The 24,388-nt window shown below is 45.4% G+C and overlaps 9 protein-coding genes across 9 annotated transcripts; 4 read left to right on the top strand and 5 right to left on the bottom strand.

Moving 5' to 3' along the window:
* Window positions 1-2,321: 2,321 nt before the first annotated feature.
* Window positions 2,322-3,083, bottom strand: M431DRAFT_536736 (hypothetical protein; the record flags this gene model as incomplete). Its single annotated transcript, XM_024921004.1, has 1 exon — window positions 2,322-3,083. The coding sequence occupies exon 1, from the start codon at window positions 2,997-2,999 to the stop codon at window positions 2,322-2,324; it is 678 nt and encodes a 225-aa protein (XP_024779751.1). The 5' UTR covers window positions 3,000-3,083.
* A 740-nt stretch (window positions 3,084-3,823) lies between these two features.
* M431DRAFT_179 (hypothetical protein) lies at window positions 3,824-5,275 on the bottom strand (the record flags this gene model as incomplete). The annotated part of the gene is made up of 5 exons (XM_024913101.1): window positions 3,824-3,912; window positions 3,963-4,211; window positions 4,273-4,348; window positions 4,408-4,948; window positions 5,004-5,275. The coding sequence occupies 5 exons, from the start codon at window positions 5,273-5,275 to the stop codon at window positions 3,824-3,826; spliced, it is 1,227 nt and encodes a 408-aa protein (XP_024779752.1).
* Window positions 5,276-5,759: 484 nt separating this feature from the next.
* On the bottom strand, window positions 5,760-9,598 carry M431DRAFT_488841 (hypothetical protein; the record flags this gene model as incomplete). The annotated part of the gene is made up of 7 exons (XM_024916611.1): window positions 5,760-6,465; window positions 6,523-7,288; window positions 7,353-7,701; window positions 7,775-7,777; window positions 7,965-8,282; window positions 8,336-8,928; window positions 8,986-9,598. The coding sequence occupies 7 exons, from the start codon at window positions 9,596-9,598 to the stop codon at window positions 5,760-5,762; spliced, it is 3,348 nt and encodes a 1,115-aa protein (XP_024779753.1).
* Window positions 9,599-10,461: 863 nt separating this feature from the next.
* Window positions 10,462-12,501, top strand: M431DRAFT_103237 (hypothetical protein; the record flags this gene model as incomplete). The annotated part of the gene is made up of 4 exons (XM_024911510.1): window positions 10,462-10,594; window positions 10,670-11,265; window positions 11,317-12,099; window positions 12,169-12,501. The coding sequence occupies exons 2-4, from the start codon at window positions 10,702-10,704 to the stop codon at window positions 12,499-12,501; spliced, it is 1,680 nt and encodes a 559-aa protein (XP_024779754.1). The 5' UTR covers window positions 10,462-10,594; window positions 10,670-10,701.
* Window positions 12,502-13,547: 1,046 nt separating this feature from the next.
* M431DRAFT_71417 (hypothetical protein) lies at window positions 13,548-14,999 on the bottom strand (the record flags this gene model as incomplete). Its single annotated transcript, XM_024921895.1, has 5 exons — window positions 13,548-13,838; window positions 13,901-14,334; window positions 14,408-14,516; window positions 14,577-14,759; window positions 14,817-14,999. 5 exons carry the CDS (start codon window positions 14,997-14,999, stop codon window positions 13,548-13,550), a joined length of 1,200 nt encoding a protein of 399 aa, XP_024779755.1.
* A 947-nt stretch (window positions 15,000-15,946) lies between these two features.
* M431DRAFT_103245 (hypothetical protein) lies at window positions 15,947-16,897 on the top strand (the record flags this gene model as incomplete). Its single annotated transcript, XM_024911511.1, has 1 exon — window positions 15,947-16,897. The coding sequence occupies one exon, from the start codon at window positions 15,947-15,949 to the stop codon at window positions 16,895-16,897; it is 951 nt and encodes a 316-aa protein (XP_024779756.1).
* Window positions 16,898-17,119: 222 nt separating this feature from the next.
* Window positions 17,120-18,365, bottom strand: M431DRAFT_71653 (hypothetical protein; the record flags this gene model as incomplete). Its single annotated transcript, XM_024921937.1, has 2 exons — window positions 17,120-18,134; window positions 18,205-18,365. 2 exons carry the CDS (start codon window positions 18,363-18,365, stop codon window positions 17,120-17,122), a joined length of 1,176 nt encoding a protein of 391 aa, XP_024779757.1.
* A 1,178-nt stretch (window positions 18,366-19,543) lies between these two features.
* Window positions 19,544-21,712, top strand: M431DRAFT_514580 (hypothetical protein; the record flags this gene model as incomplete). Its single annotated transcript, XM_024920250.1, has 3 exons — window positions 19,544-19,914; window positions 19,981-20,078; window positions 20,178-21,712. 3 exons carry the CDS (start codon window positions 19,544-19,546, stop codon window positions 21,563-21,565), a joined length of 1,857 nt encoding a protein of 618 aa, XP_024779758.1. The 3' UTR covers window positions 21,566-21,712.
* Window positions 21,713-22,438: 726 nt separating this feature from the next.
* M431DRAFT_187 (hypothetical protein) lies at window positions 22,439-24,382 on the top strand (the record flags this gene model as incomplete). The annotated part of the gene is made up of 2 exons (XM_024913187.1): window positions 22,439-23,500; window positions 23,552-24,382. The coding sequence occupies 2 exons, from the start codon at window positions 22,439-22,441 to the stop codon at window positions 24,380-24,382; spliced, it is 1,893 nt and encodes a 630-aa protein (XP_024779759.1).
* Window positions 24,383-24,388: the final 6 nt, after the last annotated feature.

Genomic DNA, 24,388 nt, shown 5'->3' on the forward strand with positions numbered 1-24,388 from the left:
TAGTAACAAATACAACCATCTCGTCCCTTGTCTAGCCTCAAAGGAGATAGTATCGGATTGATCTCGCAGCCCGAGTTGCGGGGAGAGGGGAGATCTGCGGGGAAGGTCGGCTCATCATGGAAAATCAGCTCATCGAGCGGGAATTGAGATTAGATCTGCCCGATCTATTAAGAGTTTCGCTGGATTATTTCAGCCTTGGTACTTACCTATCTAGAGGTACTGTTAAAGGTAAAATAGGTATTGCTGTTTTATTAATTAATTTTACAAAGTTCAGTAAAGTAATAAAGTAATCCACAAGCGAGTGAACCACCCAAGCGTGTGAGCCGCTTTTTACAATTACATAGACTTCTACCATTGTTTATTAAATTTTCCACAACACATTCTGGCATCAGTTCCATAAAGCCAGGATTATTCTTGCCTTTGAGTGTCTTCAAAATGACTCAAAATCCAGGCTTAGAGCTGCAGCAAAGGTCTATAATGTTGACCGTACAACTCTTCCCCACCGTCGCTCTGGTACACTTGCACAATGCGATACAAAGCCCAATTCAAAAGAGCTCACAAAATCAACAGAGGAGGCTATTACCAAGTATGTAATTGAGCTATCCACGTGATCATTCCCTTCTAGATTACGTGATGTTGAAGAAATGGCCAATCATCTACTACGCGTGCGCGACTCGCCACCTGTTGGTAAAAAATGGGCATCAAACTTCGTCCAGCGCCAACCAAAGCTCTGTACTCGTTCATCTCGCAAATATGATTACCCAAGAGATAATTGTGAAGATCCAAAGCTTATTAACAGCGCATTTACCATCTTACAGAATATAAAGGCTAAATATGGGGTCCTTGATGATGATCTTTATAACTTTGATGAGACTGGCTTTATGATGGGCATTATCTTTCCAGGCACGGTTGTTACAATTTCAGAAGGCTGTACGGAAGCTGGATTGGCCCAACCCGGTAATTGGGAGTGATCAACTATTATCCGAGGCAGTAGGGTAACAGGTTGGGCAATACCGCCATTTATCGTACTAGCTGCTCAATACCATCTTGAGAATTGGTATCGAGAGTCTGATCTTCCGGCTGATTGGCGCATTGCAGCAACAGAGAATGTCTGGACAACTAATGAAGTTGGTTTAGATTGGATTAATCATTTTGACTATTATACAGCCTCTCGTATGAATGGCAAATATCGACTGCTAATCCTTAATGGCCATGAGAGTCACCACTCAATACAATTCGAGCTTTACTGCGAAGAGCATAAAATTATTACAGATTGCATGCCCCCTCATTCCTCTCATCTACTTCCACCGCTGGATGTTGGCTGTTTTAGGCCATTAAAGCAATCATATGGTCGGCAAATTGAGAATTTGATGCGTGCGCATATTACACATATTAGCAAGCTTGAGGTCCTGTCTGCTTTTCGTACAGCCTTTTTTACGTCAATCACTCCAAAGAATATTCAAGGGGGATTTTCAGGGACTAGTATATTATACCACCATTTAATCCAAAGAGAGTTCTGTCAAAACTTAATGTGCTATTACAAACACCAACACCACCGGAGACTCTACCTACAGTTATACAGCATTGGGTCTCAGAGACACCGATTATATTGGCAGACTTGAACCTTGCGAAATAATAATAGCCGGTTAGTTTTACCGATGAAGCTTGATTAGCGCAGCTCAATGAGTAACAATGGAAGCTGAATCAAGCGTCCAAGTCAGCACACCTAAGCGGTTGCGAAGTACCGATATTGGCTATGGCCGAATAATAGTACACAAGAGTTGTCAAAAGTTCAATACAGCGATGAAATGATTCCAAATGCCGATTATCAAGCATATATTGGGGTCCACTGATCAGTCAATAAGTGTTAGTAAGAGCATTCAGGTAGGCAGAACCCATTGTTAATTCGCATTTACTTGCACATTATCGCAAGTTCTCCAATCCGAATCCCTGCTTTCCGCACTAAGCAATGCCCCTTTCTGACCGAACTCCACCAACAATGGAACTTACATGTTGGCAAATTTCGCCGCAACACGACTTTTTTGTATGAGGTTCTGACTGCCGGTCCCTTGGTGGCCCTCGTCTGGCCGTCGCAAGAAAAAGATAGGGATCGTGATTCGCTATAGCCTTTACTACAGAATTCCCCAGCAGAGAACCTGGATTCTGCGCCTAAAAGACTCTTCATGGCTAGAACAAACACACAGGGACTACTGTAGCGCTCTGTGTACACATTCGCCGCGCCAATGCGAGCTTCCACACCAATGATAAACAAGGCAAAGGGTGAAACGCTGTGATCAATTGTGATAGCTATTTCACAACAACTATGAGAAGTGTATGGTATGATTGGAAACGAAGGTTTTGTGTGCACCTCTGAATCCTTGCATGCTGGCAATAATGGGAAGAGCGCTGCTGAAATCCTTCGAAGCCAAAAACTCTAGCTGGCTTTCAACGCTCTGCCACCCGACAACCAAAACACAAGTCCTGCACATCTCGCCCTTGAATGCAACTTCATCCAGCATCCAACCGATTGAAGATTCTCCTGTCATTCCAGTTGCGGTTTGGCCGATTTCTTTTAGAAATTGTTGAACGGTTGCAGTTGCGGTATCTTGAAAGTTCTCAGATTCGTTTTGAACACCACCAAAATACATGTAGAGTACCTCTGCTACAGGTGATGTACCATGGCCACCTTTGTTATCAAGTACTGCAGTGCCGTATGAGCCAAATACGACACTATGAGAAGTGATGGGTTCAGTGGTTTGAGAATTCATGAATTCTAGTAGTCGCCGATAGGCGTCAGATTGTAGATATCTGTCCAGTGCAGATTTCTCGACCCATTCAACAAATATACACAGTTTATTGTCTTCTTGTAATATCATGCTCCATTTCAAATGCCGAATGCTCTTTTGTTCTCGTAGCATGGTGATAGCTTCATTGACGACTTCTTCGGCCTCGACCGAAATCCGAAGTGATAAGAGTAGAAACTGCGTAATGGAGGCCATATTGGTTACTAGTTTTCGATCTTTCTGCAAGTAGACACGTCGGGAAATACTGGTGAAGAGTAGCGTTGCCAGGTCGAAAGTTGCAAGAGTTGTTACTGAATCCAAGGTCTAACACGCCTGTGATTCGTGGACCGCGACAGTACTTCGGGGGCAACACATGAACAGCCATCTTTGGGGGGATATGCAGGCATTCCCGATCTTAAATCCACATTGACTGTTTATCATCCAAAGAAACTATTTCCGAATGGTGCATCAGCAGTGGTGAGGTAATCATCCTATTAAGAGCAACCTAGACTAGCTTTTCCCCATAAGTAGACAGGCGATTAAACAGCAATCTTACACTGTCCCAGCCAGAATCTCCATTAGTTTGGACCCACCGACATGGGACTCTTGGGATCCTCAGGGAAGAGGAACTTCCATATCAATTAAGCCATGTGGGAGACGGATCAAGATGGCATATTTCGAGAAAAACTGATTGAAGAATGGTTTAAACACCGAAGCTCCATGTGTTTGCTCTTACAAATACAGGTTTACAATGAGGTACTTGAGTTTGCACTTAAGCTGAACATTAACTAAAGCTTTCTAACCACCTCTTAAATAAACATGACTTGTTGTAAGTCTTGTTTTCTAGTTAAATAAATGTTAAACAATTTTATTTAATGAATGGTAAGTTGTTGTGAAATCGTATTCCAAGTGTGTATACGGAACCTCTCCCAGAGCAATGTGACGGATCATATTAGCAGGTAGCACCAACAGAGCTTTTCTCCTCCGGGTATAGTGACCATCGCAAAAGCCACTTTTTAAAGAATTCATACTCGCAGCTACTATTTCCAGTAGCATCCAATTTCTCGGAGGTCGGTAACCATCGCGGGAGGATTGTCCAACGCAGGGAAATGGCCACCAAAATCGTGATCTATACCAGAGTCAGAGGTTGGTAATCAAATGATGCAATCTGATACTCACTTTTATAGACGACAAGATTGCCAGTCTGTTTCACTAATGCGGGTGGCCAGAATAGAATGTTATACTTGAAGGAGCTGAACAGTAGTGGCGCATCGGTCTTGGCTTTCGTATAGTTGGTGGCGAATCGATTTTGGTAGTAGATGAATCCGGATGAGATGAACGATTTAGTGAGGTAGTAAAGGGACACGGAGGTTAAGATTTCATTGTGTGTCAAGACCGAAGGGCCTGTGCCGGCTCGGGGATCAGACCCTACAGGTTGAGCAGGTTTAGTAAAAGAGAAAAGCAACGATATTGGATTGGAGCTACTCACAGTTCAGAAACTTTTCACCTATGTACGCTAATTGACCAACAGGGTTGTCATATAGAGCGAGACCTATTGTATTTGGCTGGGTACAACCGTAAGCTGATTGTCCGTTTTTGGTGAGAGGGATTGATCATCGCTTACCTTGGTTGTCTCTTGTTGAAAATAAGCATAGCCGTTGGTGGACCATTCCACGAATGATTGCTCTTCAAACCTCTCAAGTGCATCTAGTGTGATGCCTTCCGCAGCTAGTTGGTCTGGGGTAAGCGGAACAAAAGGCAAAGAGGCTAGATGAGTCGCGCGGACGGTACTATTGTAGGAATCGTAAAGGTCGTACGCAGTCGCACAGCCCCAATCTGTTCCATGAGTAGCATATTTCTTATAGCCAAGAACATCTGTCATCAGGGCGTTGAAAACTCTCGCAGTGTCTTGGTTTGTCCAATTGCCTGGAGGAGCCGAAGACAGCCCAAAGCCAGGAAGATTGGGAACAATAACATCAAAGGAGACAGCTTTCCCATTTGACGTCTTCCCCTCCTTTGTGAGATTGTCAATCAACGGGAGAAACTCTAGAAACGATCCAGGCCAACCGTGGAACAGGATCAGGGGAATAGCATTTCGCGCAGTGGATTTTTTGTGTACGAAATGAAGTGTAAGGCCTTCAATTTCGGCCGTAAACTGCGGGTATCTTCCGAGAATGTTTAGTAGTGCTTGGGCTAAGTACTAATCACCTGGAGACTCACTTGTTGATGCTAGCTTGCTCCTTTTTCCAATCAAATTGGGTTAGCCACTGTGTACGCAGTGCCTTCAGGGTACTCAGTGGAATGCCAGCGTCAGAGGAGAGACCCGGATATTCTGGAACTTCAGGTAGATGAGTGTTACTGATCAGTTGAAGCATCCGAGGGACTTCGCTCTCCAGGTTAAGCGTATAAGGCTTCAGTCGATATCTTCCGCTCAAAAGCACCGAGGCGCTTACAGAAGCAACGAACAGATAAGACAGAAGATCGAGACGCATTGTGAGTAAATGTTTGGATGAGATTGATTTGAAGCGTTGAAATCATTGAACAATTGCAAACAGCAAGCTCTTTATACAATTGTCATTTCAAGTAGTTCTACAACATTGACTACTCTACGTCACTGACTAATTGCTTCTTACGACAGACTTACAAATTGAAAATAGCATGAGTTAAGCTTATACAATGCAGAATCATTGCGGCTCTTGACCTGTGGGAAGATTACCAATGTTTGTCCACAACAGGGAGGCATTATGACATGATACATGATGACATTACACGACTTACAATTAGCGGTCTAACGCAAAGAGTCTCGATGGCACCGTCTGTTTTCGCCTGACCCACCGCGGCATCTAGTTCTAGTCTAAACAAACTACTCTACCACGAAGGACGCAAGATTCCATATGCTGCGCGCGTTTATTAGTCATCTAGAGATCCTCTCGATGACCATCATCATCATCACATTGTTATTACTATAAATCGACACTAGATAACAGAAATGCACTCAGTGATTGGTGAGATATGACCTGCCAAAAGAGATCCAACACCGACTCTTTCGTAAGTCTGAGGAGCGCACGACACTGAACGGACCAACAAGACATAATGAACAATCTCTTCATCCTCGTTCGCAGCCTTACTTTTGCCAACCACAATGCACTTCCAACTATTCTGATCGAAAGAATAATCTTTTGAGTCAACCTTTACTCTGCTCAAAAGGTCTCCTTCACCAGTTAATAGTAACAGTTGGTTTGCTTTTGCATGTAGGCGGTCATCGCATTGAGCCTCTTGGGCCGCAAACCTGAAAGGGCTCTCGGGGTTTCTGGTCCAATGGACCAGGTCGAAAGGAATTTCCATATATCGTATCTTCCCAGTGTACGCCATCCAAGACCAAGAAGGTATAGATCTGCTGTCTTTATATGGTATACGAGAAAGATCACCGGGCTCCTCAGCTTCCCAAAGCAGAGTCCTTTCTAGATATCGTTCATAGATACCGTAGCAGGCTTTAGACCCAAATGTGCGAGCCAATCGACTTTGTAAGCCAAGGATGGCCTTTGGACGATCGGTCGCCACAGTAAGGTGAAGTTTGCTATAAGTGTGATTGATGTGTTGAATAAGTCGTATACGATCATTTGTATGGTATTTGAGACTAGACACTGGAAAGTTGGAGTCACTTAAGACTTGTGATTGAGGACTATTTCGAGTATTGATTAGCGATTGTTATGTAATACACCATTGGTCGTATGCATACTTACGTAGGGCAGCCAAGCTTTCACAAAATATGCCTCGGCCACATTCCCAATATATTTGAGTTGCCGTGAAGTATATTGTACGGCGGGAAAGTGCTCTCTCCTGTAGTACCCAACCTCGTTTGCTCAATTCGCTCTGCTCAACGTCTGCATGAAAATCATCGATAGCTTCGGCAAGATATAACGGCCCGCCTGATGTCTGGATTTTGGCGTAGGCTCTAGGCCTTCGCTTGCCAAGGAATCCACTAAGAGAAGAAGTTCCGCGGCTCGCAGCAATCGTACAATATGCAAAGCTAAAGACTTCTTCCATCCTAGCGGCTTCTAATTCCCAGTCTTTTTCATCTTCTTGAATGATGCAAAGTGAGTCGATCCAGAGATACGGAATACCTAACGCACGAGTAACTGTTACTGCATCCTGGAAGGTCTTGGGTAACGCTTTATAGGGAATATTCATCTTCAGGGCTTCAATATTGTGAGCATACGTGCAGAATCTCTCTTCTTTCTTGAGTTTTCCCCAGCAATGACTCAATGCCACATAATGGTCATTAGTCATGTTGCTGGTTTCGACAAGGCGAATGGAATCGTGCCTAACATCTATGACTCTCGTAGGCATATTGTTACTTATAGCTGCAGTTTCTTGCAGTGGCATACAATCATGTGTTTCATCACAAAGGCGAATCCACTGGTTTAGAAGCCTAAATTGTGTGTTAGGAGACTCTGGAAGGTATGGAAGCCCACACTGGGCGTATGTTGGAACAAATCCGGATGCTGTAAATAGTTCAGCTATCCATATAATTACAGTGTACAGAAGTACAGAAGCAATGCTACAGACCTGGATCAGAATATATTGAGATCATAGGAGGCCCAACAGGGGAGCTTCTCACTACGTGAGAAGCGTCGTCCCGAAAAAGCTCCATAGGTTCCCCAAAATTCGGATTGGTTTTTGCACGACAGAGGGCTAGTAAGTGGCACAGCGAACAGTCGGTCGCATCAGGTTCTAAATGGTCAATTCTTAGGGCAGAATCTAGGGATGGCGACCCAAAATCAAATATTCGATCAAATTGACAAGGCTTCGATACGTGCCTTGTTGGACGGAATGAACTCTGAAGTCGAGTTATGAAAGATTTGGCCCAATTGTTCTCTGTTGCGTTTCGCCATCTGTTGTAAAAGCTAGTGGGCCGCTATAATCTGCTAGTATCTCATCGTATCGCTCGGCACAGAGCATTAAAGGCACTGTGTACATGAGGAACTCACCAGCTATATATTGTTAGGATTTCGAATCTAATTAATTTAAGGGTTTTACAAACATTCTCCAATTGCCCAACGAGCTTTCATTAGTAACCTTGAAATCCATGAGGGGGATTGATTCTTATTTGAGCTCACCATCTGGTTTTTATTCGTCAGTACAATCGTAGCTTAACGCGTAACAGGCAGGTCAACTTACTTGCGTTGAAGGATTAACGTCCTTTATGCCAGGTTCATTAGACGTGGATAATCGCTTGCCGCTTGCCAGTTCTTCCAGCTGGGGATTGAACAGATAATCTTGTTCCGGAACCTTCCCTCGGACTGTCTCCAGTGATTTTACCACTGCCTTAGAATCTGCTCGCTCCTTGTCTGATATGATTAAAAGCTTTTCCTCGATGAGCGTAATTACGTCACTAAATGCCGATGAACCCTTGAGATCGCCTCTCAGCCTTTTAGTCCATATTCCAATGGCAGAATGGATTTGTTCGGCACCCCCGGGACCAGCTTCTTCCAAAATCTGGAATTGGAATTTTGGCCGAGGTGACTGTGGAAAAGTTTTGTACCATCCACGTCGTAAACAGCCCAGATGATGAGTTCCAAGAAGACGCAACCCAATGACCATATATCATACTTTCGAGACAAAGTCTTGAGTTGCCTCTTTGGAGATACTTCTGGAGGCTCGTATGTGATACTGCCGTGTCTGGTTGTCGTCGTGTTGTTCCGATAGCGAGTATACATCTCGTGCTGCTTCGCGAGACCAACATCGGCTATTATCAGAGTAGATTCATTAAGATTTCCAGTACCAGGCCCCGAACAAAGAATGTTGGACGGCTTGATATCTCCATGCCGAATATTTTTATCATGGAGAGCTTTGATAGCTTCTGAAAGGCCGACAATTTGATCTAGAACCCATGCTACCAGGTTTTTGTCCAGTGTTCCTCGGCTGGATTTCAGCATATCTTGAAGGTTCCCCCCATTAGCCCATGGGAACAGGAAAAACTTGTCATTCCCTTTGGTATATGTAGCAATGGCTTTGATCAGATGTTTGTTATTCAATTCTTTCATTGTCTCCAGCGTATGTCTTTCCTTCTCATAAAACTTGTCCACGTCTGTCTGCTGGCCATTCTGAAATAGGCGCTTTACAGCTACGTCGAAAGAGCCACCTGAGAGAATATCGCCCTAGGTAATGTTAGTGAGCTGCCGATCCATGTAGAACTTACAACTCACATATTCTCCCTGTTGATAATGCGCATAATGGAGTTGTAGCTTCCGGACTTCACCGAAATGCCCTGAACCATCGCCAGATTGCTTTGCTGATGAATATGGGAGCCGATGCTTCCCATCAAACCCGTATATGAATTTTTTCTCATGAAATACTGGAGCCAGGAAAATCCATTGTTTGTGACAAAAACTGTCAATGTCGCTCCACTTCCAATCCTTAAAACATTCCAGGGGCGCATCCGAGTTGATTTTGCATATTTTGCGAGACTTGATGCATACAGGAAGATCTTCATCCTTGAACCCCCTAGTTTGGAGATTTTTCATTGCATTGACGGTGTTCGAAAACACCAAAGTGAGAAATACTTGCTTTGCGTGGGCCATAACATATTTTGCTAATTCATCAATATCCTCAGGGGTCATCTCTTTGATATGTTCACGCAAAGTTGATCTCACGCTTTCCGGTTGCATCAATGACTCGACCATGTTGTTTGGTAGGAAAAAATAGCATCCTTCGGGGTTCGCATCTCCCCCATCTGGATTGTTGATACAGCCATTATATATGTGATCATAGGTAATACTTGTGTCGTCTGTCGCAGATATTGGAGCGGCCATGGTTGAGAAATTTCAGGTAAAAGTCGGATGAGACCTCTGATAGTAATATGACTGTGACAAAATATTCCTTACTTGTTGTCAAAAAATTATGATCACTATCATGTTTATTATTGTTGCGTCCATGGCGGAGAAGATATAAAAGACATGGACGTTCAAAAGTCACGCCAGCGAATTCCTCATAATCATTTTCCGGTGTAACGATTTTGCCTGTTGTGACCACATGACTATATGCATGCCACGTGTCATTATCTCTGAGAGTTGGGCAAGTCTGAGTTGGGCATGAATGGAACCCAGCAAATAACCTGCAGAGGATACGTGTACAGGCATCAGGCTCTACATCAGGCTTTGCCAAGCAAGGAGGCTCTATTAAAAATTTTCGTCACCGAAAGTGGCACTAATGTCTGATTGGTTGCCTTGCAATATATCTCGGATAATCACGTCTGTTGAAAAAAAAAAAAAAAAAAAAAAGGCAACAAAAGGCGACAAATGCGTGTGGCGCCAGAAACCCACACCGGTGAGATGGATATATAATGAAAGTGTGCGTTGTGCAACCATCATAATTCCGTAGTGACATAGATGTGTGTTAGTCAGGCTTATTCATTACTATACCCCCATCTGTGAATACTACCCAATACATCTTATCCAAGACTAGTGGTATTGAAACTCACCGAAAGGATATTAACAGCCCCCTTTGGGCAGCCGTATCTAATGGTGCTGGCGTCTTGATGGCCTTTGGGAAATAATGGTAGAATCGAGGACTAGTAGATTGTAATTTCAATAGTGTCAATGGGATGAGTGAAATATCTCGGTATATAAGTCACTATTGTGCCAATGTGATAAACTGTTCAATTTCCTCTCCATCAGCCAGATCACGGTGAACTCTCCACCAGAGTCGATTCTCTATATCCCTAGTGTTTAGATTTCTCAATTCTTTAAATTCCTACCCTTGCTTTACAATCTGCACTTTCATCTGTAGACACATCTGTGACAAAACAGGTACTTCATTCTAATGAAGATTATATATATTCGTTGCGGTTCAAATGCTAACTGAGGTTATTTGTGGGACATAAGAAACACTACACTCTATAGAGTCTTATGACACAATGACCAATGATGCGAAAGGATCATCGACAGACCTCGCCGGGAGTGAAATTCGTTCAAAGCTACTGCCCGAGAACGAACCTATGCTTAACCAGTTTCTCCCACTCGGTGATCTAGAGACCATCTTACCTCGAACCACCATAGCCAAGATACTGCAGAAAATCTTGGCAGGCGGCCATTCAATATCAGATATAACTGAGAAAATACTAGGCAGCGGATGCAAGCCAAGTCTAAAAGTTTTCGCGACCCTTATACTCATGGAAAAGGTCGGGCATATAACTCAACTTTTACAACTTGAGGTACACGATGAAATGCTGCCTTTAACGCTCAAGTCGGATGCGGAGGTGTTTCAGAGCTGGAGTCAATCAGACATTGAAGCATTTTGTGAAAGACAGTACACATTTATGGCCCCTATATTCGATTTCCCTACAACGCAGCATTATCACTGGAGTAGATTGTTGCGTATGCCCTTTCTAGAACCATTGAAATGGGAGAAGGGGGGTGCCCACGGGCAAGTAGCCAAGGTCAAGATTCATCTTCAGCACCAGGTTTGGAAAACCCCTTTAGTAAGTCTGCACTAATTGAAAGATACATGAATATTGGCTCACCCTTTATAGAATTCTGGCACTCAAACGTCTTGCTTCGCCGTGAAAAGATTTATCGCCAAAGACGCCCAAGGCGTTGCGAATTTCAACAAGGAGAGGGCAGCATTGTTAAAGTTCAGTGGAGAAAACAGTGGACACAAACATCTTATCAAGCTGCTACTGTCTTATCAAATAGAAGACGGTCTGCATATGATATTTCCATGGGCAGATGGAAACCTTGCAGAGTTCTGGAAAAAATATCCAAGCAAGCCATCGGGAAAGGACTCATTGTGGCTCATTCAGCAATGTTTTGGCCTATCTGATGGACTTAGTATGGTTCACGGTTACAATCAGCGTCTACCAGGATATGGACATGAAGAAGACATAGCTGACATGGATGCGGCAAACCGCGGTCGACACGGCGATATCAAGCCAGAAAACATATTCTTCTTCCTTGAACCGAAATCGGACAGAGGCCTCTTGGTTGTTTCTGACTTTACTTTGATGCGCTTTCACTCTGACGATACCATTAATAAAACTGTCGCAAACATGGTAGGTTTTTCAACAGCATATTGTCCCCCTGAAGTCCAGCATGGATCAGATATCTTCGTTGATCAGAAATATGACATCTGGACCTTGGGATGCGTCTACCTGGAGTTTATTACTTGGTACTTGCTCGGCTACGATGCAATTCGTGGAAGGTCTTACAAAACTTCATCCGGAGTTCGAGTACCGAGCTTCCAAACAATGAGGCGGAATGATCACGGAGGGTCAGATGACAAATATTTTAGCCATATCCCCGGGCTTCCTCCTAAGGTCAAGACATCCGTCGACACGGTAAGTTGTGCTCCTTAATATGGTAGTGATTTGGCTAAAAACGACTAGTGGATAAGCATGCTGCATAAGCACGAGCATTGCTCTGATGCCATTCACGATTTTCTGTCCCTCATCGATCACTATATGTTGGTGCCATTGCCCAACAATCGGTATCCAATGAACAAAGTTCGTGATGAGCTTCAGATCATTGCTTCTAAATGCGAGGAAGATAGCAATTATTGCCTGTTGGGTAATCCGATGGGAACTATTATGAGGGGGGTTAATCACCTGTTTGAGCATTTCGGAATTCCGTCTTTTCAGCCGATCAGAGAACAACCTCCCAACATAAAGCAAGGCCTTCGAGAGATAATGAGAGGACAAGCAGAACTGAACATAGTATAGATACCGCGAATCCAATTGCTTTATTATCTAACCGAATAAAATTGCAGTATTGGCGTAAGGCGAAAAAGGGCACAATAGCTATCTTGATCCAGATATGCAAACAAACAGTGTTAGATTCCGAGTACAATGTGATGCTACAAACAGAAACTCGAATCACTAATATTCTCTGCATTATAATGCATTTGCTCCCAAACCAAAAACAAATGAAAGGAGGAAAGAAAGAATGAAATGAAATGAAAAGAAAAACAGTATAAGACTAGATCGTCTAAAGTCTGGAGAACAGAGTATTCAAGATCGTGTAAGAGTAAGAGAGAGAAACCAGCACCCAATTAGCTATTTTGTTGCAGCTTGGTGTTTAACGACGACTGTATTCATCTCTAACCCTATTCAGAAAAGAAGGAAAACCTGTTTCTTTTTTCCATTATTCAGGCCACGAAGTCTCGCTTGAACCCAGATGCTCACATTCAGCTTTCCTTCTGTCACGTGTCTGACAGAGACAATGAAAGACGTAAAATTATTGGGAGCTCAACAAGGCTCATGTCCCACTAACCTTTATTTAGCGCTGCAGGATACTATTCTCATGTCGTATAAAAGAAGTCTGGTGTCATGATTAGCAGGATAACAAAGTTAAAAGGTGCTGTAGGGGCTGGAACTATACCTGGATGGGTGTCACCAATCTCTTCCAGGCTATGCTGCCTAGAAGCAGAGCTCTCCTCTAAGAATTGTACGCGCTTCTTCTTGTCATTCAAGTACCCAAGGTACCATCGAAGAATTAGAGATATCACGACCACTGCGATTGACATTCCCAATGACGCTGTGTTTCCTTTTTTGTCTGATGTTGTTAGATAGACTGGATTATTTTTATTCCTTTTCAACGGATTTTCTACTTACAATACGGCGGATCGGTGTAAAGTTGGTTACCTGCTATCGAGAACGACTGTGCGAACATGTTAAACAAAGCTAGAGCGGCACCCCTATACCATAAAAGTTAGACGATTTCTGCTCGTTCATGGAATGGACATCAATTGATAACAATGGGCAAAGGCTTACCTCCTTGTATAACCGACAAAGTTCATAGCTGCCCAGGACAGAACTAAAACAACTTTAGAGAACATGCAAAAGGCGACTAGGCAAGTGGCGGCAAATCTAGCGTCGCGATTCTCAAGTCCAATCAACATGGCGTACCCTACAATCCCTCCAAGCGAAGAGATTGCAACTGTGAGCCCGCGAGCATTTGTTTTATCGGCGATCCTGGCAAAGAATAGAATGCCCAAGCAAGCGCATACGTATACGATCACTGTGAACAGCTGAGCTCCGATTGAACTATATCCAAAACCCTGTCAATGGTCAGCATATGGGGCGCGGGGTTTCTCCTTTGGTCGCTCAATAAATGACTTACTCGAACGAGGGCGGGTAGGAAATTAGACAGGGAAGATATTGTGAAAAGAGAGACGCAGTATAAACTAGTAAATAGCCAAAAGTGAATGCTCATCAGGAGCTTCAATATTTTCTTCGGCTGTAAGCGCGCTTCGGATGAATTGTGGGCTCGCTCGCTTCTTTGAACCAACTCTTCTTTCTCTGTCTCGGTGAAACCGTAGCGCACTTCTGAAGGCGAAGCCGGAAGAAAGAAGAGGACAACGAATGCGAACCCGATCGGTAGAACTCCTTCGATCAAGAAGATCCATTTCCAAGCTCTCCATCCATTTTTTCCGTCTAGATTCTTGCTGATTCCGTAGGAAAGTAATCCATTGAACGCACCGGCGAGAGTTGAGGTTGAAAAGAAAACTGCACTCCGAGTTGCAAGCTCGTGGTATTCGTACCAAAATGAAAGATCTATCAGAGAGTGTAACGTATTAGTATCGTATGTCTTGTATTTAGAAGCGGGATTTGCTTTTAGCATCCGTACAAAACGCGCCGCCTTGTACAAAGGCTTCTGCAGCACCGATGAGGAACCGTATGGCGATCAATTGCCCACTGGTTTTGACCAGAACCGTGAGAACTGTGAATAAACCCCACTAATGGCGAACAGTTATTAGCCAGAATAATCGGGAAAATCGGGAAAATTATCAGCTTACAAGTATCATTGCACCGCAAAACTGCACTGGTGCTCGTATTTTCCTGATTAATAGTGTGCCCGGTAGCTGGAACACAACATAGGAAACCAAAAACATGGAGGAAGCGTTTGAGTAGTCCTTCGGTGTGAGATGTAAGTCGTCTTCCAGACCGGCAATTAGAGCATTTGCCAAATCAGAGCGATCCTAGCCTCACGGCATCAGCTTCAAAAGTACATACTGGTGAATGATGACTTCAATTACCATGGAACCAAAGAAGTAGACAGCTGAAATGAGCGGCAAGATGAACCAGTCGAGCTTCCATTTGAGCTTGCGACGTTCTTTCTCATCGAGGTTCGATTCGACAGGGTTTTCAACATGCGAGGTATCCGTCTTGCCCAATTCGAAATCGGTGGTAATACTCGGCTCTGGGTTGTCCTTTGACATTTTGGAAGATTTAAAACGTAGGTTGTAATTGAAGAATACGGGACGGATGCTAAAAGTCTCAATGCAGGCGTGTTTAAGAAGTCTTTTGACAAACCATTGGAAGTGTATTTGCTGTTAAGCAGTATTTGTATCATTCTTGAGATCTCAACTACCCAGCGGTTACTGTCAACGATTGTAAAACCTGGGGTAAAGTGGAGTGACCGCAGTAGGCTCGGGGTAGAGCGAAACTCGGAGCAATAAGCGCAGTACTCCGATTGGCACACCTGGCGTTGCCGAAGGGCTGAGATCTCTCTTTTTTCCAACAGAAGTGCACATCTTTTCCTCTTTTTTCCTCTTTCTTCATGTTGAATATGAAAAGGAGTATCTGAGATTACGACTGAGAGCATACGCGGCCTTGCACTGCCCCGTGGTATCGTATGAGTCGAGATTGAGTCAACATACAGCAGCATTTTTGTATCACACATTTCTACAACCGGGGAATTCTGTTCTACTAGTAGTTTTGAACCGTTGGCAAAACTATTTGATATAATTTAGCCGTAATTTACGTAGCGGCATCTGATGTTGAGACTTCCCCGGAATAATTACGATTCTGGACTCGGAAATCGGCAAATTGACGTGAATTCGATAGAGCTGTGAGTCTAAATTCACTAGCGCTACCTGCTTTGTAGTTTATTTATTCGGAAGCATGATGGGGGAAACCGGCATCACATGTAATTGACACCCGGAGCGAATTTCGCTTCAAGTTTTATATCGAGCGTGGAGATCAAACTGCGATGTGATCCGCAACCGAATCTGTCTAAGCCTGAAAGATACTATGAAGCGAGTTTCGCTTAGTGTTTACTTTCTAGCATGAACAAATATAAGCCACCGTGACATTGAGTCAGTATCACGACAGGTTAGATTCAGTTGTATCGGAAAGATTCACCCAACATAATCGACTCTTCAATATGGATACTCTTACAAGCACCGTCGATGTTCCTCCGGAATTTCTAAAGCCGGCATACCTTATAGGGAAAATCCCACGACGAGCCCTGGCATCAGAACCTCGTGTCTCTTACGACCTCTACATCCCACCTGATCCCTACAAGTTCATCTCAATAGCCCAAAGCAAAGACGGGCCACAGACGGCTCCTCAAAAACTTCCGTTATTGGTCTTCATACATGGCACTCTACGGGATGATTGCTATATCGATAGAGGACTCATCCCCTTTGCTGAATCCACGCCGTGTGCCGTCATGGCGCCGCTTTTCCCAGCTGGACTTGATGGCCCATTCGACTTGGACTCGTACAAATTACTTCGGTCTCGAACACTACGATCCGATTTAGCGCTCTTGGGCATGCTGGATGAGGTGGCCCAGCGCTGGCCGGGCATTGACACAAGTAAAATATTTCTCATGGGCTACTCAGGTGGCGCACAATTTGTGCATCGGTTCCTCTATCTCTACCCTGAACGTCTCGCAGCTGTCAGTATTGGGGCTCCAGGCAGCGTGACTGTACTGGACACTTCAATGAAGTGGCCTGCGGGCATAGCAGATGTGGAAGAGCTTTTTGGCGTATGCATCAATAAGGATTTGATCAAACAGGTACACATTCAACTCCTTGTAGGCGACTCTGATACCGAGATTCACGGGGGAGAAGAATTTTGGATCTGGCTGCGGAAATTACGAACAGCATCTAGTGCTAAGTTGGTAGCCGGTGTACAGCCGGACAAAGAGTCGAATGGAGTACAACACAAAGAGATGGTGAAGAATAGGCTGGATACTCTGAAAAGACTGCAAACTTTGTGGAGAGAAGGTGGGATTAATGTCCAATTTGACATTATAGAGGGTGCGAAGCATGAGAGTCTAAAGTGCCAAGGTCATTCTTTGAAGTTCTTGGACGCGCTGATGCGTAAATGATGTAGTATAATATTTCAGCTCCAGCATGTAGTTTTAAATGTATACAATGATGTAGATTATATTCTCTATTGATTAGTTACCGCAGACCTATAAAACATGGTCCCTGATGTATCACGTCCCGGAGTCCCGTTAAGTCAGGCTCCTGTGATTGTCAATAAGTCTTTTACTTTCGATTTATCGCTGTATATCGTGCCAATTATTCGTACAGAATTAATATTATTCCTAGGGCTGCGTCCATAGCTCATCAAAAAAGTTATTTGAGGGTGACCCCAAAAATCCCAAGAGGTCGTCATATGTATTAGGCAGCCAATCGTTCCAATCAGATAGCGAGTTATCAGATATGGGTGGCCTAGAATGGCTTTCTGAAGCTACTAGATTTGTGTTTAATGACTGCAGCGTGGGATTAGTCGGCCGTGTGGAAGGGTTAACCGCTATGCACTCGCGAATCTTGCTCGCAATCTTCACACCATCATCTACTATCGTCGGACTCGGATCTCCGCTAGTATCGCTAAAGTATGCCGATGATATCTTGTCTTCTGCATGCCGGGACAAAAGACCAATCATTCTTGCAGTTCTAAAAGGCTCGTCTAGTTCCTCGGTGGACCAAGACAGGAATGTTTCGTACACTTCTTTTATCTTGTTGCGGGCCAAGGTTCGCTCCTGAGGTTCGATGTCTTGCGCCATGGCAAGGAATTTTGTCAAATACATCCCGGCTATGCATAATACGCGGAAAAGATGCTTGGGGTAATACACTGTTGCCCTCTCGAGTTTGCGAATTCCGTGAGATGATGATTCATCGGTGGGTGGCGTGTCGTGTGGACGGAGACTTGAATAAATGCTAGCAAGTTGCACGGCTGCATGGAATCCTCTGTACCAAACTGCCCTCTCCTGGCTGCTTGATCTCCTTTCCATTTCTCTGGACTTTAACGCCAACAACGGTACAGCACATAGTCGCAATTTTGCTGCCAAAAAGTCAATCTGATATCTCTGAGACAGTGGGTTCGGTATTCTAGCTCCCAAAGAATCCAGGTCGCGCTCAAGAAGGCCTAAAAGCGACATTTGCAGCTGACTTGGAGAGGTACCGGACATCATCGTAGAAACTCGAATCGAGTATTCCTGTAGTTCACACCGCGCCCAAAACTCGTCGGAAAAGTATTGCTGCATATGCGACCTGATGATTGGGAGTCGTCCCGCGACAGAAGTCATCGGTGGTGGAAAGCCATGGTCGGTCGCTAGTCTAAGCGGCATGCATGTCAAAAGCCTCGATCTTGCTTTGCATATTTGGAAGGGGATTTGGTGACACTAACTCTGTACTGATAACAAAGCAACCGAGCCATGTTTTAAAATACACCAGAGAGTCGGGAGATATATCTCCCATGGTCGGGAGCGATTCGCGAATTCCTATCTGCTGCACAGCTGAAACTGCAAGATTACAGTAGTTCCAACTTGGATCATCACTCTGGGTCATGACCGGCATAGGCCACGCACAAAGCAACAAGAGGGATTGAACTGTGTAAATGGAGCGGATTGGTCTAATCAAGTATTCAGATAGTAGCTGATGAAAGGCGGATTTGAGTCGTGTAAATTGCTGGGAGTGAACCGGGTGATTTCTCGCTGATACGAGCAACAACGTCCAGAAGAGAAGCTCGCTTTCTTGATGGAGCCAGTCAGCGGATTTCCCGGAAGTGATAAAGGGAACATGATGAAAATAGTTGAGATAAAAACTGCATCGAGTCAGAATAATTGCTCTCTACTACGTGATGGGATTGAAACTTGCTGTTCTAAGAGCTCGTTGATGATAAGAGACCCGAAATGTATACCTCCGAGCTCATATACTGTCGTTGTGGAGGATGGCGTCGTGCACTCAGCAGGTAGCGAAATATCTACCCCGACGCTAATGTCTTCAGGCGTTTTCGTATTCTTAGAGTTAATTGATGGACTGGCATCAGATGCTCTTGAGCCATTCTTCAACGAATCGATAAGCTTCTCGAGTTCTTCTTTTTCTTCAATCACCTTTTGTAGAGTTCTAGAAACAATGAGACATTTAGAAACGAGACAATGGAAAGTAATGTTTACCCTCTGACTACTTGTCGCTTGAATCTTGGATCAAAAACGCATGTTTTCACTTGCTTCTCGCACCTCGTACAAGGAGCTGGGAATCGTTGTTGAGCATCACATCGCAGCTTTACAAAACAAGTTAACAAAAATGGGACCCTTCTCACGATGGAGTAAGACGTGGAGAAACGAACCTTTACCTGCCGGCAGGTCGTGCATGCAATCGAAGTTCGCTTTACGGCCGGCATCTTCGGCACTATGGAAGAATTATCCGAGTCTTTGATCTGTTATCATGGGGAAGCTTGAAGTGGCCTCGAATTCGCTGTGACAGAGACAAGTTTGGCATCCGAAATTCGCTCTGCATGCGAATATCGCTTGTCGGGCCGAAAGTGGCTGTTTCGGCGTGCGGGAAGTCGGAGCGGAATTCGTCTGAACGCCGTCGCGCAGCAAGACAGTGTCTCTATATGCTGTATATTGCATCATATATATAAGATACGAGCTTCTAATAAGCAAGTCAAATACCCGAGTTTATGAAGAATCATTTGATCGTTTTCCATACTCCAATCTTCTTGAATTAAGTACTTCGACAAGATGGGTTCCGTCGCCACTCTCACACCCGGCCTCGAGCCACTCTGCCGCATAATTACACCAATTGGGATGCTGGGCTATGGCTTCGATGAATCTGACATCAAGGATGCTCTAGAATACTCATTGATCAGTAAAACACCCACTGCAATCATTTTGGACTCTGGCTCTACCGATTCAGGGCCTATGAAGTTGGCCTTGGGAACAATGACCTGCCCTCGCGCATCCTATGAAAGGGATTTACGGAAGCTTGTCGCCATAGTAACTAAATACCGTCTTCCGGTACTTATTGGGTCAGCAGGAGGAGATGGAAGCAACAGTCATGTCAAAGAGCTTGTGGACATTATCAAAGAGATTATGGCATCTTCAACCAACAGGTAAGTGTTATCACTCGCCCATGTAATTCTTGAGTTGTTTGCTAATAAAGGCTGGTTGTCTTTCAGTGCTGCTCAGCTGAAAGTGTTGGCGATATATAGCGAAATTGACGGCAGTACCGTATTGGAACGGCTGCGTACGGGAAATGTCTCAGGCTGTGGCCCTTGTGTGCCCCCCTTGACGGCTGAAGACATCGAGGCCACCAAGACGATTGTTGGACAAATGGGCCCAGAGCCTTATGTACGAGCCATGTCAGCTCATCCAGATTTTGACATCATTATTGGCGGCCGTGCCTACGACCCAGCGCCATACGTTGCCTTTTGCGCCTACCACGCCTTTGATCAATCCTGTCGTCCCGTCCTCTCCCTTGACAGTCATATCTTGGGCGGATTCACACATATGGGCAAGATTATGGAATGCGGCGGCTTATGCGCTACACCCAAGAGCCCTTCTTCCCAGGCAACGATCTACAGAGATGGGACATTTGATGTGCGGCCGCTTCTCCCTGGAGCTGTTTGTACTCCCACTACCGTTGCTGCTCATACCCTGTACGAGAAATCTCGCCCTGACCAGCTTCACGGTCCTGGAGGATACATCGATCTTTCTTCCTCCACCTATTCGCCGCTGTCGGATAACTGCTCAGTCAGGGTCAATGGAACTACATTTCACTCTTCAAAGAGAGACGGTGGTTGTTACACAGTCAAATTAGAAGGTGCCAAAGTCATCGGTTACCGGACAATGTTTATGGGATCGTTTGTAGATCCGACTTTAATCTCTCAACTACACCCACTTTTGGATAGAATCAAAGCGTACGTGACTAAGCAGCACGCACACATCACCGAGAAATGGGAGCTTGGATTCCATATATACGGATACGACGAGGCTAACAAGGCGGTCCATGCAAAAAACGTGTTTCTGGTTGCTGAAGCACTCGCCGAGACACAAGCAACAGCTACGAGCATTGCCTCCACTGCTCGAGTTGGGTGTGTTCACGGACCATATAAAGGTCAAAAAGCCACGAGCGGCAATTTTGGCTTTGGGTTGGGTGGCAAGGGGGAGATTGAGACAGGTCTCTGTGCTGAGTTTTCAGTCTATCATTTGATGAACCTGGAAGATGGGGAAGAAGACGCCACCCAAATTCTTGACGGCGAACAAAGCAAGCAGAAGAAGCTATTCTCTTTTGAAGCTCTACTTGTCGGAACCGGAGAACGAGTACGACGTAGGCATCATGATGCTGACATAACTTTTCAACTTGAGGACGCAAACTTGTACCCAACACCAGTCAATGCAGTACCTGAGATCATAGAACCCACCCCTTTTCCTCAGACCATCGGAGAGGCAGCAAAGGTTATTAGGTCGAAAAACGCAGGCCCATACGAAATCACATTCGACATCATCTTTAATGACAAAGAGACATATGACAGAGTCAAGAATTCTGGCCTTCTTCGACCCGAGTTAATTGCAGAGATATACGATCTCTCTGTTGATAACATTGTATACTGTGGTTTCTTCGACCAGGCTCTGGCGTTCAAGGCTACTATTCCCCGAATGCGCAATGGACGGCCTGCGGTATCTGGTGGCTTCATGGAAGATGATGTTCATGGGTCGCAAAAATATTTACCTCTGATGAACTTGAAACTTGGTGGTAAATGATTCGAGGAGACTGTCTGGGATGTGGGTGGTATAACAGTTTTTCACGCTGTTGAATGTCATTTGAGCTGTATCAAAACTAAGCCTTGTGCTCATACCATCAACTTGGCCCTTGAGGTCTTACATCGTTGATCGCACCATCGCACTATCACAACCAAAGCAAGAAGAATTGATGTCGTTAATTTTGCCTCATTAATGCTATCTAGTATAATATATTCAAAAGTACATTGATCAAATAGTAGCGAATAATGTGATTATTACAGTGCCCCAAACTCTAGGTTAAGTCGACTGGTCCAGGTGGCCTTGAGGCGTCCAAACCGACATCCGACGCATATCCTTCTCTACCGGCGACATCATTTGTGAAACAAGGAAATGAATGTACACGTAGTTGTTTGACTCGGTCGGGCTTTATTGTCACAAGTTGGTCTCGTTTTGATCATAACCGTTATCTACCTACCTATAGGGGCAGGGCTGTAGACTACCTAGGTACCTATGTTGAGAATCACGTGTGACTCCACGTGATCCTCCTGCTACTGCAAGCCGCGACTGCCTCGTTGGCCGTTTGTCATTGAAGTCGATGTCTTCTGTTTCTTTCTTTGCTTTCCCTTCTTTCTCGATAGCTTCGTCGAGACTGGAGGAAATAGAGTCCTATTTCTCCACAGACTATAACCGCAACGTCTCCAACAACTTGACAGGCTCCATGGCTGACACTAGCCCGGTCTATCATTGGCTCCCAGATGCATCAACGGATATTTTAGCGTACCTAATGGTTGCTGTACTATCAGGGATGGGGCTGACTTGATTACAGCGAGATCTAGGAACTCGCATCAACCAAAACGAGCAGCTTCCAGCCAGTGTAGACTCCCAAGGGTCATGATGCTTGAGTCGGAGATTGCGCAAGCCAGAACAGCAGCTCGCTCACGACCTTTGAGGCAGCCTATGCTGAGGGTCCGGACGGGCTGCTTCACATGCCGGAGTCGCAAGAAGAAGTGCGACGAGACGAAGCCGGCGTGCAGCGGCTGTAAGAGGAACAAGCTGGTGTGTAACTGGCCGGCGCGCGGTGGCGAGACGAGCAACCGGCGAGTTGAGGTTACGCACAACAACAACGACATCCGCAGGGTGGGTGATGTGAATTCGAATTCAGGTTCAAGGAAAAATCGCAGCTCGGACGGGGATCAAGAGCGTCAGAATTTGTCTCCAACCAATGCCGAACATGATCATCACAGCACTCCGGGGTCGCAGTCGTACGGCGAGTTGGAGATGGAGGAGGGCCCAGCCGTGCGGAGGAGCGGCACCAGCACCAGCACCGCGTCGCCACCAGTCGTAGGCCAGATGCAGGGTCAGTATTCGCCCCCTCCTGTGTTGGCATCGCCCTTTGAACGTCGCATGTCGATGCAACAGTCGTCTGATGACGGAGGGGTTGCCATGGAGATGATGGATGAGGATGAGCATGTTCCGGATGAGCTGCTGGACCTACATGTAGATGACGACGATGATGACCGCGACAACGACAACGCACTCATGAGCCTGGCGGACATCGACATGTCAGGGCTCTTGCCTGGGTTCATGTTGCTGGGTGCGGTTCCACGGCCTCCTTCCATGATTCCAGAGGCGGAGAATGGGACGTTTGATCTCATGAGCCATTACCTGGCTCGAACGGCTGTCAGCATGGGCAACGGGTCGACGTCGTCCAATCCGTTTGTTCTTCATCTTGTGCCGCTTTCTTTTTCCAACAAGCTCGTCCTCCAGTTGGTCCTTTCTCAGAGTGCTGCTCACCGTGCCGTTTACGAGGAGCGGAGAGATCTCAAGGCTGTGGCTCAGCGGTACTACACCAACTCGATCAGGAGCTTTCGACAGGCCATCAGTGCGTACATCAATAGGTCTGACCCAAGTCCACTCTGGGTGACTATTGGGGCTCTGGTGATGTGTTTTACAGAGGTATGTTCATGTTGTTGAATTTCACAGCTTGGTTATGCTGACACCAAGCAGACGGCGAGAGGGGATACAAATGGCGTGGTGTTTGACCATCTGCAAGCCGTCGAGCCACTCTCGATTGATCTGATCACAAACCACAATCACATTGTCCGCGACGATCTGAAGAAATTCATCATGGAGTATTACGTCTACACAGTGACCATCAGCATGATCTCCGCAAGTCCCGCCTCAAGGAGCGCGCCGCTCTTGAACCCAACACTCGAACTCGAGGCCCACAGCCTTGTCGCCTCGGGATATATCGGCCAGCTTTGCGGGTGCTGGCTGCAGCTTTTGCTTCTGATACCTCAGATATTCGAGTTTGGGAGGCGCGCCATCAGAGGGGGTGCCGATGTCGATCCTCCTTTCCCGTCACCCGACGACTTTATCACGTTTGCGACACTGCAGGCTGAAATTCTTTCCTATACGCCCAACCCAGATGCGACCAAAGAAGTCATTCTTTGTGGCTACATGTTCCAGCAAGCGCTTTACTTGTACCTTCTTACGGTCTTCAGCAATGAAGCTACGAGCGGCGGCCTACAAAGGACCAGCATCGACAACGCCGTGTCCGAAACCTTCTCTTATCTCGAACAGCTCCCGCCGACAGCGCGCATCAACACCAGTCTCTGCTGGGTCCTGGCGGTGGTAGGCTCATGCACACTGGACGAATCTCGAAGAGACCAGCTTCGACGACGCCTGGAATGCATGTTCCAGACGATTGGCCTGGGCAACATTTCGAGTACATTGACGCTTCTTGAGCACATCTGGACACGGCCAAAGAGCGAGCAGAATCCGTGGGCAATATGCAGAGTTATGCAGGAACAGGAAATCTGGATCTCGTTTGCTTGAAAAACC

This window comes from Trichoderma harzianum (assembly GCF_003025095.1).
Source record: "Trichoderma harzianum CBS 226.95 unplaced genomic scaffold M431scaffold_1, whole genome shotgun sequence".
Classification (NCBI taxonomy): Eukaryota; Fungi; Ascomycota; class Sordariomycetes; order Hypocreales; family Hypocreaceae; genus Trichoderma; species Trichoderma harzianum.